This window comes from Gossypium hirsutum, chromosome D12 (genome assembly GCF_007990345.1).
Source record: "Gossypium hirsutum isolate 1008001.06 chromosome D12, Gossypium_hirsutum_v2.1, whole genome shotgun sequence".
NCBI lineage: Eukaryota > Viridiplantae > Streptophyta > Magnoliopsida > Malvales > Malvaceae > Gossypium > Gossypium hirsutum.
This window is the reverse complement of record NC_053448.1, coordinates 9,832,429-9,849,658: the sequence shown is the minus strand read 5'-3', so window position 1 is coordinate 9,849,658 and position 17,230 is coordinate 9,832,429. Positions and strand designations below refer to the sequence as shown.

At 32.5% G+C, this 17,230-nt stretch overlaps 1 protein-coding gene across 5 annotated transcripts; it reads left to right on the top strand.

Annotated features, from left to right (window-relative positions):
• Window positions 1-13,551: 13,551 nt before the first annotated feature.
• On the top strand, window positions 13,552-17,030 carry LOC107916846 (uncharacterized). 5 transcript variants are annotated; one of them, XM_041108419.1, is made up of 9 exons: window positions 13,552-13,653; window positions 13,770-14,518; window positions 14,607-14,662; window positions 14,753-14,795; window positions 14,881-14,942; window positions 15,154-15,200; window positions 15,404-15,532; window positions 16,628-16,720; window positions 16,871-17,030. In XM_041108419.1, the coding sequence occupies exons 3-8, from the start codon at window positions 14,636-14,638 to the stop codon at window positions 16,695-16,697; spliced, it is 378 nt and encodes a 125-aa protein (XP_040964353.1). In that variant the 5' UTR covers window positions 13,552-13,653; window positions 13,770-14,518; window positions 14,607-14,635; the 3' UTR covers window positions 16,698-16,720; window positions 16,871-17,030. The 5 variants fall into 5 exon arrangements, with proteins under 5 accessions (XP_040964353.1, XP_040964354.1, XP_040964355.1 ...); XM_041108420.1 differs by lacking the exon at window positions 13,552-13,653 and having other exon boundaries at window positions 13,660-14,189; window positions 14,303-14,518; XM_041108421.1 differs by lacking the exon at window positions 13,552-13,653 and having other exon boundaries at window positions 13,660-14,518; window positions 14,610-14,662.
• Window positions 17,031-17,230: the final 200 nt, after the last annotated feature.

Below are 17,230 nucleotides of genomic sequence, written 5' to 3'. Positions count from 1 at the left end.
TATTTTGCTCTTTGAAATTTTAAAATTTGTAAATGGTTATTAAAGTTTTCAATTAGTTATATTAATTACTGAGTCATTAATTGTTGTTAACGGTGTGACGACATGTTGGTATGACATGCTAATATTGTCATATCCCGAAAATCGAGTTAGAAGAAATTGATTAGTGAACCAAAAGTTGTTATGCTCTGATTTATAAGGTTATATTTATGTGTTTATGAAAAAAATAAGTTGCTGGTCTAATGATTAAGCATTAGTGAATTTGTCCTTGAAACTTAAGTTCAAATCTCTTTCTACACATCATTCTTATTTTGTGCAATTTTGCTCCAAACCCTAGTAGGTGTCACCCCCTGTTTTAAAAATAAATATTGTAAGAGTTTAAACAAAAATGAGTTCTGGCCTAGTGATTAAGTAGTGTAGTTTCCTTGAAACCCAAGTTTTGTTTCCTTCGCTCTCATTTTTTTTTCAGTTGAGGGTTGTGCCATCCATATTCTAATCAATTTGTTCAGATTTTAGTCTAACTAACACTGAAAATCTCTTGATAAATTTGAAAAAAAAAGATAAATATATTTTATCTAATTTATCAAAAAGGCTATTAGTTTTTTTTAAAAAAAGATTAAACTAATTTTTATGTATAGTTTTTTCATCTTTTCTTTCTTCTTTTTTTCTCCCTAGCCATCCCTCCCCTCTCCCTCTCTTTTTCTTCTCAATTTTTCTTCTTCTTTTTCCCCCTTGTGCCGTCCAAAGCATAAAGTTTTTCCACCATTGTTGTGCCGCCTCCTATTATTGTTATTTTGCTGCCTTAAAACCTTCATTGAGCCACCTAAATCATCCCCTTTTTGCTGCCATTGAACTTCCATTGTTGCCCATCTTCTCCACTCATGGTGGTGTTGGTTTGTTCCCCTTTACCATATCTTTTCTTGATCTTTTCTTGTCGATTTTTCTATTGTTTTTTAAATCATCTACTGTTGTTTCTAGCCTCTAAAAATTGTATTTTTTGCTGCCAAAAATCTAATTTTGTGCTACCCCAAATCAACCTTGCTCTTGTTGTTGTTTGTGGTAGTGTGCCGCCCTTTTGGTATTCATTTGTGGGTTGCTATATTTTATGATCTTGTCGCGTATTTATAACAAAATTTTATTCAATTATTCTCTGTATTAAACTGTAACACCCCTAACCCATCCTCGTCGACGGATTGAGGTCACAGAGTATTACGATAACATTTCAAACATTTAATGTTACTTAAAAATAAATATTCAATTTAATTACAATTAATCAAATCACAATCCATTCACAATAAACATACATTTACGGGTCTTAAACCGAGTTTACGTGGCCTTAAAAATAGATTGGAAATAATTTGAGGTCAATTTAAAACAAAATAGAAATGTTAGAAAAAAATTTGAAAATTTTGAAAATAAGGGACACACGGTCGTGTGGTCAAGCTGTGCATCACAGCCCAGACCGTGTGGACATTCGAAGTCCCGACACACAGCCATGTCCTAGCCCGTTTGCTCGCCTGTGTGTATATTCAAATTAAGGTCACATGGTCGTGTTGTAGGCCATGTGAAACCTGCATCTAGATGCAAAAAGACACATGATCTTATCGATAGATCGTGTGTGACACACGGCCGTGTGATAGCCCATGTCTCAGGCTATGTGGACCATAATTTGTTCCCAAAATAAGGCAAATTGCTACCCTATCTTGGCCATCAAGCCAAGCAAAAAACCAATCCATAAATGTCATCAATAAACCTAAAAACAAATCAAATTCATGCCAATTTCATACATCCTATGTGCCTACCATATTACTCCATAATTCATATTATATATCTTCCATGACATCTTTCACAAGCTAAATTTTCCTCAATAGATATATTATTCCTTGCCGATACTAGTCATCTAGTAAATGTCACCCGATGCCTAACGGTTAAACTGTAAATAAGTTTTGTGCCCATCGCTAGTCAGATAACTAACAATTATAATGATGTGTCTGACGAAGGTTGCACCCAGTGCTAGCCGGATAAATCGGCAGATATAATAGTGTGCCTTGCACTAGTCAGATAAACTAACGAAGGTTGTGCCCAACGCTAGTCGGATAAACCGACATATAAAACAGTGTGCCCTGCACTAGTCAAATAAACTGACGAAGGTTGTACCCAGCGCTAGTTGGATAAACTGACAGATATAATAGTGTGCCATGCACTAGTCAGATAAACTGACGAAGGTTGCGCCCAGCACTAGTCAGATAAACCGACAGATATACATAATTACATAATTCCACATTTTATCAATTCATAATCAAATCTTTTGCACTAATCAACAATGTTATATCCCATGATCAACTTTATAACATTCAATATAAATCCATAATATTTCATTCAAGTAATTAATGATTAGAACACATATAATTAGATATTCAAGTGAATACAGATTTAAATAAATTAAATAATTAAAGTTCAGTTTATGGACTACGAACTTACTGTATTGTGATGGCTATTAAGGTCGTAAACGATTACTCCACAACCTTCTTCTTTCCAAAATTCATATAAAACTTACAATTCAAACCATTTATTTATAAATGCGAAATTTATGAAAATACTTTTAAAGTTGATTCCAAAAGTGTCTGTCCAAGACCTTCGACAAGCCGAGTCCAGCTACAGAAACCAAGCATACTTGAAAAAGGAAACCACTGAGGGGTGAGCTACACGAGCTCAATGTGAGTCTAAACCATAGTAAAGACAAGGAACTAAAGATCCAAAACATGTACAGTCAGGTATATATAAGAATCATAACCAAACAAACAATATGCACACAAATTCAAATGATATGCCACATGTCAGAAAATAATCCCACCTATCTAGCCAAACACCTCTCCGACCCTCGTTCACACCCCATAAGAGCTATATGATGCTCAGCCAACCATGCACACCCCATAGGACCTCAAAAGGCCCATCCAACCTTACATACCCAGAATGTGGACTAGGCCACTCAGATATTAATATGCAACAAAGTTGACATATATGCAGTACTGTGCGAAAACAGCCGTACTGATGTATTGAAGTTGAAACTGCCAGAACAGAACAAAATACAAACTCCCTTCTCTTTACAACCAACCCCAAAAATTAGTTTATGCAAATGCATATATGCAAACAATCTCGCAGAAATAACATAAAAACAATTATTCATCGGATAGATAGAATCAAAAGTGTGCATAATTATTTAACCAGATTCAAAGTGGTCAGTGCTTGTACACTTTCCGCAAAACACGTTAACAAGTAAACATCTTTCAAACAATTATCAAACCATAACAGTATTAGTCGCATTCTCGGTAATTGCAACTACACACACAAATCCAAATTGACTACAGAGTCCCCATAGAGAGTGGGAAGCACATGTATTTAAAATAAGTCAGTTTGTTGCTTAAGGTAACAAATTTGCGTAAAAGGGCTACACGGTCGTGTACCCCAGTAGTGTGGAAGTGCCTAGGCCATGAGCGAGTCAAAACGCCCACGTGGAGACGACATACTCCTTTATGTAAAGGCATACGTTCGTGTGACCCAAGCACATGGCTGTGTGAACAAGCCGTATAACTCTCTGTCCAATTGCTAATTTAGGGTTCAGGACAAACACGATTGTGTGAAGGTCTTACACGCCCGTGTGCCCACCAGACATGACCATGTGTCTTAAAACACACGTTCGTATGGAATCCTTAATCCCCAAATTAACTACACGATCGTGTGGCCAGGCCGTGTGGTACCAAATCACCCAAACCCTAATTCCTAAACGCACACGCCCATGTGCCCAAGGAATACAACCGTGTGGATATCAACTAATTTCCCCAAAATAGCTACACGTCCGTATGGGCAGGCAGTGTGGCACTAAATCTTGATCAAAAACCCTAATTCCTAAACGTACACGGCTGTGTGAGCTGCCCGTGTGGGGGCACACGCCTGTGTAGCCACCCGTGTGGTCAAGAAACCACACCGAAACCACTAAAAACCATGAATTTACAACCACAAAGAAGCCCCTAATTACTACGGATTAAGAAACACACCTTTAAACGAATTCTCAAGCACCAAAACTCGACCAATTCGCCTCCTCAACTCAACTCTGAAATCTCAATTACACAAACAAAAACACATATTATCACCATAACAATCTAACACAAATGAATAACCTAAAATTGCTCTACCAAAAACCAAGAACACCACTTACATTTGCTCGATACCTTGAACTATCCAAAACACCATCAACGGAAAATAAAGAGGAAAATTTAATGGTAGGGAAATGTATAATTTTTAAATCCAGAAGAAAAATAAAGAGAAGAGAAGAAAAAAATAAAAAACTATTATGAGAGAGTGTGAGAGAAACAAAGAGAACGTGAAAGTGATTTTGGGAAGTTTTATCCAAAAATAATAAATTTTAAAATTAAGATAGGTATTTTGGACTTTAAAACAAAACTAAATTAAAATTATTTCCTCAAACCACACATATGACAACTCGAACCCAAAACCCCAAGCTAACCTAACACACAACCAACCACAAGATCAACAAGCCCATTTTTGACACTAAAACGCGAAAACGACTTTAAATACCTGATCCAGCCACTGACCCTACCTACAAATCACAAAACTTCTAACCCTAAAATCTGAGGTGTTACATTTCTTTTCTCCGTTCTTTCTTTATTATCAATTGTTAGTAATTAACTTATGTTTTATTATAATAAAATTTATATAATTTTTTATCCAACCTATCATGATGCCGTCCACTAACTAGATTAATGGCTTATTTTCCTAATAAGCCCTTTGTTAGATATTCACTTATGAACTAATTAAAAATTCAACTTTTAACACTTATTCAATTAAATTCATGTACTTAAAATAAGTTCTAATTCAGTGAAATTACCTAACCGAAATTTAATTTACCTCTAACATAACTCCATGAATATTTAATAAAAATATTTACGAGCCCAGTTTACAAAAATAAGGCTTTGGAAATATGCTTTCCAACACCACTGACTTTCAGGTCGTGATAAAAATAGCCCCTAACCTTCCAAATTAAAGGTGTATTTGATCTCTAGTTGTGGCAGAAGTTTTGAGGGAAGGGATTATTTGGGCTCGTAACAACAACTTCATAAGGGATTTTTTCGAGACTGAATGTGCGAGTTTAGTCAATCAGTTTAAGTCTCGTCGTGAGGAAATTTTGATCTTTAGTTTTCAGTTGAAGGAAATCTTCAGTTTGTTGAATTCTTTCATCGATTTTAAGATTGAGTGGGTCACTCGTTCGAGTAATAAAGTGGCTGATAGCCTTTGTAAAGTTGTTGTTAATAAACGTTGTACCTTTCCTTTTAACATGGAGTATCCGAGCGATATCCATAGGCTTGTACTTGCTAATGCTTGTTAATATGAGGCAGTGGCCTCCGGGTCCATTTTGATCAAAAAAAATAAAGGTGCATCTGATCTCGCTCATTCGACATCTCAGGTCTAGTTAACAAGAAGCATAAGTGCATTTTTAGGTAGGTTATTGTGCTACATTTGTTTTGTTAAATTTTCTAGTTGGGTGAATGCTCTAAGACCTTTAATTAATCATTAGTTACTGATTTTAAGTGTTATTTTAATCGTATGTGCTGATCAGAATGTCTCAGATCAGTAAGGAAATCTGATATTGTCTGCACTCTCATTTTGCAACAGATCAAAGTAAATTCTCTTCTCATTTTTTATCTAAAAATTTGTGCTTGTAACACTACTTTGGATGAACCCTTAGTGGTGTTTCAAGGCTGGTCGTTAACCATATTTTTAAGTACTAAGTGTTATTTTTGGTTTTAGGCTCATTTAAGGCTTAAGTGCGGAAGTGCGGATTTTATGGTTTAGTGCTACGATTTGTGAATTTAAATGTGGGTATTTCCTTATGTCTAATTATCTTAAAAGTAATTTAATACATATTTAAATGCTAAATTTGCTTGCTAGTTTTGGCTTGGTTGAATGACCTAAGTGCTAATAAGTGGGGTGTCAAGTAAGGTATGTAATCAATTAGAAAGCCTGATTGTTAAAGGCCTAATTAAGTTCGATGGAATTGTGTATGAATTGCATGAAGTGTATGACTTGTGCTATGCAATTGTTGACCATATGATTGATATGTCCTGACTTTGATTGCTTAATCCGTGATGAAATTGCGTATTGAAAATATGTATAGCATGCTAGATTTTGAAACACGGATCAAGATACATGTTTTATGCCATGATTGATATTGATTGTATGAAAACCATGTGAGCATGCCATTGTACTGTTAAATGAAAATAGACAAAGCATACATCAACACTAAATATTGGCATGCATATTAAGTATGCCATTGTATCGAATCAATTGCTAAAAGCATGGTGTGCTTACCGATTGTATGACATATTGCATTTGTATGGGGGGTATTTGTGGTAGACGGAGGAGTTCCGTGGAGTTCCGACGGCATTTAAAGTCTGCAATATTGTTGTCAGTGCATTGTACTGGAGTACTGAGGAGATTGGGCGATTTAATCGCATTACTAGCAGCTTGTTTGCATTACTGGTGGCTTGCCTACACTATTCACAATTCATCTGTATTATCGTTATTGGTGGCTTGTCCACACTACTGGCAGCTTGTCTATGCTTATCCTAGCAATTTAACTGCATTACTATTACCGATGGTTTATCAACAACAAGCTTTAGCTTACACTATTTAGAGTTCGGTAGACGGGTTCTGGGGAATGCGTGGTATGTAGCGGATGGTTCGATAAGAACCTTTTGTATTGCATCATACACATGACATGCTCATACATTGATTGGTTATGTCATGTACAATTCTGAAATGATTGCTTGTATGATTGTACCTTTTATTGACTCACACCGAGCTTTGTCGCTCACCCCATTAGTTTAATATCTTACAGGTAATCTACGAGGTTAGGGTTCAACTCAGGAATCGGGAGTCTCGTCTCGGTTTTGCTAAATAAAGCATTTTTAATTTTATAATTTTATATTTGTTTATGACTGTAAATATTTTTATATAAACTGTGGCATGAGGTTTGATTTTAGGATATTTTTAGTATTTTCATGTATGAACGTTAAACAACTGATTGATTTAATAACTGGTCACATTTAAATTACAAATTATGGATTTACTAACAAATTAAACACGTCTGATTTTCTACTGCAAAATTGGTTTTCGGAGCTTCGAATAACGAATTAATAATCAAATATGTTTGTAAAAGTAATAAGCATCTTTTTATTTGGACTTTAATTAAACTTGACAAAACTAATGTTTTTTATAAAGAGAAGCCCACTACTGACTTTCTGAAAAAATATAAGGAAAATATTTTAAGAATAAGTTTTCTAAGAATTTAATCGTTTTTCTCACTGGGCCATTTCGGTGGCCGATGTGGCCTTCAGAATCTGGCCATAACTTCTGGGCTGGGTTGAGGAGGTTATAAATATCATCATTTCAATAAAAAAGTTTAGGTCAAATTGTACATTTTGTCCATGCATTTTTTTCTTTTGAGCAAGTTAATTCTTTTTTTTCTTTGAAGTAGAGCAAGTTAATTCTTTTTCTTTTATTTTCTTTGATTTAAATACACATTTAACCCCTAAATTTGACACTTTCTCCTAAATTGGTATTTATGATTTAAAAAATTCTAAAAATATATAAAATTTTTAAAAATTCTAAAAAAAAATTAAACTCCAAAACACTATAAAAGTATATAAAACTAAAAACAAGCTCAATAATGTTTAATTAGAGAATAAGCTTGTTTTTAGTTTATTAAGCTTGGACAAGAATTTTCGCACCTTAGGCTAGCTTGACCTTGTCCAAGGGTTGGATAGCCCGCCCAACTCAATAGGCTCGACCTGACTAAGGTTGAGCTTGGACAAGAATTTTCACACCTTACGCTAGCTCGACCTAACCCGAATTCAATTTAAATAATAAAAATATTTTTTTTATTTTAATTATAAAATTATAAAAATATCAATTAAAAATATCAATTTTTATATTTCAATATTTTTTGAACAGTGAAATGATGTTTTTTGGGCAAGTTAGGATGGCCTAAAAACGGGCTTGAACTTGAAATTTTTTTTGAAATCGAGCCTCATCCCGACCCATAAGGTAGAAATTCTAAACCCTGTTCCCTTTATCCCCAATAAAACTCTACAATTTCATTGCATGAAAATATTTGACCATGTTTCCGGTTTTTGGTTAATATTTATTGTTGATGGTGGGGTGCAGACAGTGGAGATAAAAGTTAAGATGGGGAATAAAACTCCACACTTTTGATGATTTTTTCTTTTCAAAATTGTGATGAGGTAGTTTAAATTTTCTAAATTTCTTCTTTTTGTGCTTGATTTTTGTCTCACAGAGGCCATTACACCAAACTGTTTATATTGCATAATTCATATGCATTATCAAATCTTAGAAAGGAAAAAGATATATTAAATATGGTTAGAATCTTATGGGTTTGCAAGGGAAGGGTGAAGAAATGAGTGACGCAAATGAAAGTGAACCCCCAAACAAATGAGGGTCCGACAAGCTAGAAAGTGGAGTTGTAGCCTCCGTGCCTTATGATGTAGGTTGGGATCACACAAAAACCAAGAACCTAGAACGAGCGTAAGAGATGCAGGGTGACGGAGATGCGGCAACGGCAAAGGGAACTCGTCAAAGCCAAGAACCCAGAAAAAAATATTCTCAACTTTCTTTTTTTTCTTTTTAATTTTTGGATTCAAGAAAACAAATTGGGGTAATTTTTCAATTTGTTAAAATGTGACTTTTTTTTTGGTAAAAAGGCCTCTTTAATCCCACACAATTTTGATATTGAGTAAATTGGTTTCTTTAAAAAAATCAAAATAATTTAATTATGTCAATTTCGAAAGTGAGCAATTAAAAATAATTAATCACAACATGAATATTTTTCGTCAATTGTACATAATTTTTATTTGTATAATAATAAATTTAGCCATTGAAGTTTACACATTTTGTCAATTTGGTCTTGATTTAGCAAACTTAACTCACAATATTTATACGTTTTGTCAATTTGATCCCGATTTAACAAATTTAGCCCATATGTATACATTATGTCAACATTTACACATAATACATAAACATCTAGGGTTAAATTTGTTATTATACCAATCAAAATAATGTACAATTGATGAAAAACATTAACGCTGTGATTTTTTTAGAGGGGCCAATTTGTTCAATATCAAAGTTGAGAGGGTCTGGAAAGATATTTTTACCATTTTGTTATATATATATTTAAAATTTCTAAACCATAAATACCAACTTGGGCGAGCGTGTCAAGTTTAGGAGGTCAAATATGTATTTAAGCCAAAGAAAATGAATTAAATTCGCTCAAAACAGAAATTACAAGGACTAGTTATACAGTTCTATCTAAAAGTTTATCTGAAATGGTAACAGCAGAATGACCGTAATGTAATAATCGATAATGATAGTGACTATATAATAATCTTTAAAACGTAATTTAAAAATATATAAGTGACTAAACTTATAATTTACCCTAAGAAAGGAAGATAGAGATTGAAGGTCCCAACAAAAATAACATAAAATAAAATGGAATAATAATTAAAACGGTATATAAATAGATGTAAATCAAACCAATGTCCATTTTTTGTTGGTTGCTTAGCCACCAGCTGACAATACAGTTGCAAAATTATTTTTTAGGTATAAAATAGTTAATTATAAATAAATAAACATAGAAATCATAATAATGCGTCCATCAAAAATTAAATCAATGTATTTTATTGATATTAAAAAAATTAAAATTAATTGGACTGGTTGATTCTAAAATTAAAATAATGAAAAATAAATCATATATTTCATTGGTTAAACTTTTGATTTCTTTGATAAAAATAAAAATAATAAAAAACAACTTTGCTTTTATTCTTATCACAATCTAATTTAAAGTTTTAGAGTAAACAACTTTTGATTTCTTTGATAAAAATAAGAATAATAAAAGACATTTTATTTTGATGATTAAATTTTTAATTTTTTTTCTATAATATTTTCGTTACTAAACGGTACAGTTGTGTAAAATTTGATGAAGGTATCATGGATGTTTAACCTTAATAAATTTAATTATCGAATAATTAATTTTAATTTTTAAAAATAAACAGCCCTTAGCATGTAAATTATAAAGCTGAATTATTGTCAACTCTGGCTAATTTTCTTATTACTTTCCAGTTAACCTTAGTATTAATACAACAAAAAATGGATACAATAATTATCATAAACAAATTACAGAACATCCCACGGCAAGAAAAAAAAAAAAAAGAAGAAGATGAGAACAAAGAGAAAGATTACTCCATATATCTTTAGATTCTCAGTTCCATTTCATCTTAATTTTCTTCCTCTTAGCAGTAGAAGTTTTCCCCAGATCTGCTAATCTGCCACCTTATTTTTTCACCCTTTTTTAAGCTTTTAATGTCAAAAACTCAAAAGACATAAAGGAAACAACCGAACAACGAAACAAGGGTTGAAACCAAACAAGCTAACAGCTTTTCAGACCTTGAAGGAGGGGGAGGAGTGTGGTAATAAAATGGGAAGTAAGGAACAATGGGGTTCGGAGGTGGCGGTTTTGGGTAGTTTTTGTACGTTGGTGGAGGGTAATACATGTCGCCAATGACACCACCCGGCGGCGGGGGAGTATAGTTGTTGTTGTTTTTGTTACCCCCGGATTGAGCTGGTGGTGGTTGGAGAGTAGTAGTATAACTGCCACCACCCCTAGAGCTGGTGGTTGTTGTTGTTACCCACATCAGCACTGTGCAAGGATTCATTCTGAGAAGAAAACCATACTTGGAAATTGAAGCAAGCTAAACGGCATTGTGCAAGGATTCATCCTCAGGCTCCTCAATGCTCTCATCATCATCCCCCGAAATAGTTTCCTCCTCGATATTTCAATCAATTTCAGCAACAATTAACAGTGCCACTGATGTTACCGGAATCATTTGTTCCCCTACCGACAGTTTATTACACCGCATGCTCTCCATCACGATTTTGAGAGGTGGCTCCCCTATACACTACACCAAAATAGACTTTTAGCGGCGTTTTTAGTGGCGTTTGGATAAAAAATGCCGCTAAAAATCAAGCATTAGCGGCGCTTTTAAAAAAATGCCACTAAAGATCGAGTATTAGCGGCGCCTTTTAAAAAACGCCGCTAAAAATGAGCATAACGGCGTTTTCAAAAAAGCACCGCTAATGCTCAGGGCTTTAGCGGCATTTTTAAAGAAGCACCGCTAATGCTCAGGGCTTTAGCGGTGTTTCTGAAGAAGCGCCACTAATGCTCAGGGATTTAGCGGCGTTTTTAAAGAAGCGCCGCTAATGCTCAGATTTATCATATTAAATAATTTTTTGAGTTTTTTTAAAGTTTTTTGGGTAGATTACTGAGTGTTTTTTAATTTACATATTAAATAATTTTTTTATATAATTGTAAAAGAGATTTATCACTATAGTTTAAGGTTTTTGGTTTAGGGTATATGGGTTAGAGTTTAAGGTATAGGGGTTACTATTTTAAGATTTTTGCAGATTTTTGTTAGTGGTTTGGATCCTAGTGTTTCTGGATATTTTGTTGGTGGTTGTTAGAGATTTTTGTTGCTTAATAGAAATGTATTTAACTCTGGACATTTTGTTTGTTGAAAAACGCTGCAAAAAATATTTTATCTGTTTTAACTAGTTTATTTATGTTAATTAAAATACAATTTAATTTTAATTGAATATTTAAATTCTTCGGAAAAAAATAATGACACGTAGAAAAAAATTAAAAGTAAAAACATAGAAAAATATTAGTTAAAAATGAAAAAAATTAAAATACTATTATTTAAAATAATTTTAAAGTTTTTTGAGTACATGACTGATTATTTTTAATTTATATATTAAATAATTTCTTATATAATCATAAAAGAAATAGTATTAATTTTAAAATATTGAATTAATTATCATTATAGTTTAGGGTTTAAGATTTAGGAGTTATTATTCTAAGATAATTTAGGGATTATGTGTTTATGGATTATGGATTATGGATTATGTGGTTTAAGGGTTGTGGTTTAAGGTTTAGGGAGTTACTATTTCTTATATTAGTGAATACAATAATTGGAAAGAAAATACATTTTGTAATATTTATTTGCATTAGATCTTATAAGCAAGGTTGAGAAGTGTCCTGTAGGAGTATAGTAAAATATTTTATAAAAAAATATATGTCCATTTTTTAATGTTACTTGTGGAATAAAAAAGATAATCTATTAGTGTACCAAACACTCACTTATTTTTTAATTTTTAAAAACAAAAAAATAATATTTCTAAGAATGTCATTAGGTTAAATTTAAGGTCAAAACAAGAGCGGTGATACAAGGTCTTCAAATAGTATGGGAGAACGAATATAGAAAGCTTGCGTGCTTCTAGTAGAATCCATTTTAACCTATTGAACGACCAATAGCAAATTGGGCGAGTTATGCTTAATACTTAGTTTGCTCAAGCGAGGCTGAAAAGTAAGATTTCATCACGTTTCGAGATATCAAAATAAAATTGTCGATCATATGGCCAAAATAGCTTCAAGTGGATTGGGTAACATACAACTATTTGGAGAGCCTCCAGATTCAGTATGAAATAGACTAATAGTTGAGCGTAATATTGTTTCTTTACGTTGCTAGTACTTTAAAAATGTAATCAATTTGTACTGTAGTAATTGCATTAAATGATTTTAAGGTTTAGGGATTATGTGTTTAGGGATTAGGGATTATGGTTTAAGGGTTAGGGTTTAAGGTTTAGGGGTTAGGGGTTAGAGGTTAGGGGTTATGGGGGTTTAAGGTTTGTAAAGCTAGAAAGGTACTATATGGAGTTCAATAATCACGCTCGGTGTCGAATTGACTATTGAAATGTTAATACTGTAAGTTGAGCGCTTTAAAGTCACATTATGTGTGTGTGCCTTTGTATATCATGATCTATATCTGACAGATTGGGAAAGGAAGATAAGTGAGTCAAATTTAAATATTAGATTTAAAACAATTGATAAATAAATAAATTAATGTATCAGATTGATATGGATAGGAATTGAATAATATAAAATCATGGTTAATTTCTCAATCTTTAATAAAAATTTGATATGTGAGAGATTAATTGCTTACATTGCATAATTCTAACTTAATAATTAATTACAGCCATTTAATCATTTTTTCTTCTTAAAATATACGATATTTATTTTGAGAGTACTTAATTTAAAAAAAAAAATTCAATTTATAAAAAAATAATAACTGTTTTATAAAATCACTTAACTAATAATTTTTAACAGAATTAAAACGAAATTATTTTTTGCACAATAGCGGTATTTTCATAAAAAACGCCACAAAAAAATTTTACTTTAAAATAATTTTTAGCAGACAAAATAAAAAATATTTAGCATAACAAAACGGCATCATTTTGTACAAAATAAAATGATTTTTTGCAGCCACAAAAAATAAACAATGGCGGCGTTTTTTTTATAAAAACGCCACAAAAAATATTCAAATTCCCGCCCACTCCCAAAAAAAAAAAGATTTTCGGTTACCCGCTCCTTACTCCCTCTTCTTTTCATGTACTTAATTCTTTTTCCCTTTTAATCTCAAAATTCCATGAGTTCCTTTGCCCCAACATCTCGTAATACCGTTCAAATCCCTAAACCTTTTCTCTTTTTCTCCATGATTATATATATATACATATATGCATATAAAAAATGATTCATTGATTTGGGGTTTTGTTTCTCTCTGAATCAGGACAAAAGGGTTTTCCGATCTATACCAAAAGACCACAGGGATTGATCTATGGAATTCCTTTTTCAGCAGTGTATTTTCTTTTTCCTTTTTCAGTTTTGTTCAATTTTTTTCACTTATTTTCTTTCTCTCTCCACTGTTTCGAAGCCAGCTTCTCTTTTGTCGAAGCCATAGGAGCTTGGTAATTGTTCTCAGCTTCAAGTGATTCAACTTCGTTTGAATCGATTGATCGGCAATGTAACGGCAGATTTCTCTCGGTTGTCTCGTTTAAAAGAGCTTGGTTTGGGTTCTAACAAGTTAAATGGTGAAATCCCAGAAGAAATCGCCTTTTAGATGGAAATCGCCTTACAGGCAACATACCAGATTCATTTTCAAACATGTCTAATTTGAAGTACTTGAATTTATCTAAAAATAATCTTGAAGGTGAGATTCCAAGTGGATTAGGTTCTTTATTCAATGATAGTTCTGTATTTTCAATGAATGAAAATTTATGTGGTAAGCCATTGAATAATGACTGTAAAAATGTGAGAAAAAAGAAACAGAGGAAGCTGATTTTGTTGATTGCTATGGTCGTTGGTGGTATTGGGCTATTTGTCGTGTTTTGTTGCGGTTACATTTACAGTCTTCTATGGTGGTGGAAGAGGTGGATGACCGGAGAGAAGAAGCGGAGTATGGGTAGTGCTAGTTCGGGAGCAGATCAAAGTCGTGGAAGTTCAACTTCTTTTCGTTGAAGTTCAACTTCGCTGATTCAGGTACGATTTTAGCTTTACTTTTTGTTCAAATTTTCGTTTTACAATTTTTTAATATTTTCTAATGTTAAGGTATGCTGATATATTGCAGTAAACTTTGAGAATATTAGACCTCCTGTAATGGAAGGCTTAGATACATTAATCATGGTATGTGGCTTCTTACTTTTACCTTCTTAAACTCTATGTTCCATATGCTTAGCGTCTGGAATTTCTTATCATTTTGCTTGATTTATTCAGAGAAAGAAACAATCTTCAAAGTCCAGTAGCCTTGAAAGCAATGGTATGACTTTCTTGTTGTAACCTTTGATGATTAGTTTACTCCGATTTCACTATCATATGTTATTTTTACAAGTTGGGGCTTGCAGGTAGTTCTTCAAATCAAACATCACCTGCATCTCAATGGTTTTCTTCAAAATCATCAAAGAAGGCTTGTTTTGTCATTTTATAGTTGATCTTCCTTTGCTGCTGATGCTCTTGTTACTACCATTTTAATCAAACAACCTTCATTAAACATTTGCTTAAGACTAGTTATCTAGGCAAGTGATCCTCTCCCTCTCACTCTCACTCTCACTCAGACAAATCACTAATTTAGAAGCCCCCCTCCTTTTTCATTCATATATTTTTGTTATTATTTTCAGGAGCTCACATTGGACCTGAACCAACCAACAGATTTGTTGTTGTTATGGTAATTCAGAATTGTTGTTCTGCAGATCTAGCTTGGAGAGTTTCCATTACTTGGTGGTTTTAAAATCAATTATGGAAATTGAATCTTAATTTTCTGTATACTGTCTATACTGCTTTGTTTGTTATCATTTGATGTTTGTTGTAATTGTGGAATTTTGTTTTGATCTCGTGTGTTATGCACATACTCTCTTTCCCTTTATGCAGTCGGGAACTGATGAAAGAAGTGTTCCAGGGAACACAATTGCTGTCCAGGCAGACATGCCATTCAGTGGCCTCACTACTTTCGGAACTGCATTTTTGTCAAAGTTTGAGTGTTCTCAAATGCCACATCCAGTTAGTTAATTGTTCAATTCTAGTTTGCTACGATAGTTAATTTTTCTGCTTATATAGAATTTAATACCTTCTTTTCCTTTGAATTTTCGATCCCTTTAGAGTTCTGAAAAATATTCAGGTACTTCGGTATTTTTCAATTTTGCATTTTATTTCCTCCAATCTTTGAATTTAGTTCCAATTTATCGTCATTTATTTGCTGAATTAACTTGTAAAATAATTGTTAGCACCTAGGGTTTTTTTTATGTAGGGTTGTTTTTAATTTTAGTTGGAGAATATATTGTGGTTTGATTGTTTGTTAGGTTTTGATATTCATAGGGTTTTTAATTCGAATTTCTAGCTTAAGGAAGGACCTCATTTCTTCTGCCTCAAATTAATTAAATTTAATGGTTAGTATTTGTAAAATTTAATGTAATGTAAAATTTTTGGCATGTTATTAATTGTAAAATATTTGGTCTTTGGGGTTTTTCATTGTTACTGCAATTATATAATTGGTTTCAGCATGTTATATAATTGGTTTTTCATTGTAAAATTTTTGACATATATGTTTCAGCAAGTAAATATTTAGGGATGGGATACTTGTATTTTAAGCCTGAAAAGTCATTAATAAGTTGAATAAATACTGCTTATAATTTTTGTTCAATTTTTTCTTGAATTTTGGTGAACTCTTTTTTTTTTAAATCACATGATCTCAAATTTCAATTTCTTTTAACATTTATTGGAAGAATAATGTGGTCTCATTTGATTGTTTCTCCTACCTGGTTCTTGCTTCTACTCGTATTTCTTTTTGGATGAATAAATTTATTTGTTTAATACTCATCATCCTGTACAATATCATGCTTGCAAGTTTCTGCTTTCCTCCTTATTGCAGATTTACTATCCTGTTATCCCTCTGTTGTTCTTGATGTGGACATTTTGCTGTTTATTCATGCTTACAGGATAGGAGCAAATCGTTTGGAGAGCTCATAAGCACTCCTCTGTCACTCCTAAACCAGTTGTTTAAATTATTTTCATAGCCTACTTTGATTGTTGTTATTTGCGGGAAAATTAGTTTACATTCTTTAAGTTGATCTTAAACTGCTTCCTACATTGTTTCAGCCTTGGGAAGAAAGTTTGCGGGATGCACATGAGTTTGGAAAACTTGTTCTGTTTTAGAACTTGGATCTAGCTTACTCTTCAGCAGAAGTGGAGGTAATATTTATTATGAATCACAATTAGGTTGTGTTTAAAGCATTTTGTATTTACACGCATAAAATTTTGTTTTCTTTCACTTTTCCTCTCCCTACATGTGTGGTTTGTACCTTTTATCTTTCTTATGAATAATGCATGTTTATATTGCAGGATATAGTTTGGAATGCCTTCAATGAAAACTTGCAGAGCAAAGATGGTGCAGCAGACTGCATTTTATTTTTTATTACCTTGCAATGTGTATAGTCATAGGCAAGTTCAACTAGTCAGTGTGTTTCTCATATGTATTATTTATTTTAGTTTTGATTCTAAATTTTTATTTTTAATTTAATATTTACGACAACTTCAGTTCTAACTTTTGGATTTTAATTGTGTTATTAATTTATTATTTTAAATTCTAAAACTAAATTCATTAATTTTTATATTTAGTTTTAAAGTTAAAATTTTCATAGAAAATTTAATTTAAATAATATTTTTATTTATCCTTAAAAAGTATATTTAAAGTTCAAATTT

Coding starts and splice junctions, on each gene's coding strand:
- LOC107916846 (XM_041108419.1), top strand. CDS start 14,636: ATGGAAGGCTTAGATACATTAATCATG. Junction 14,663..14,752: donor GCTTAGATACATTAATCATG/GTATGTGGCTTC, acceptor TGATTTATTCAG/AGAAAGAAACAATCTTCAAA. Junction 15,533..16,627: donor GTTCTCAAATGCCACATCCA/GTTAGTTAATTG, acceptor ACATTGTTTCAG/CCTTGGGAAGAAAGTTTGCG.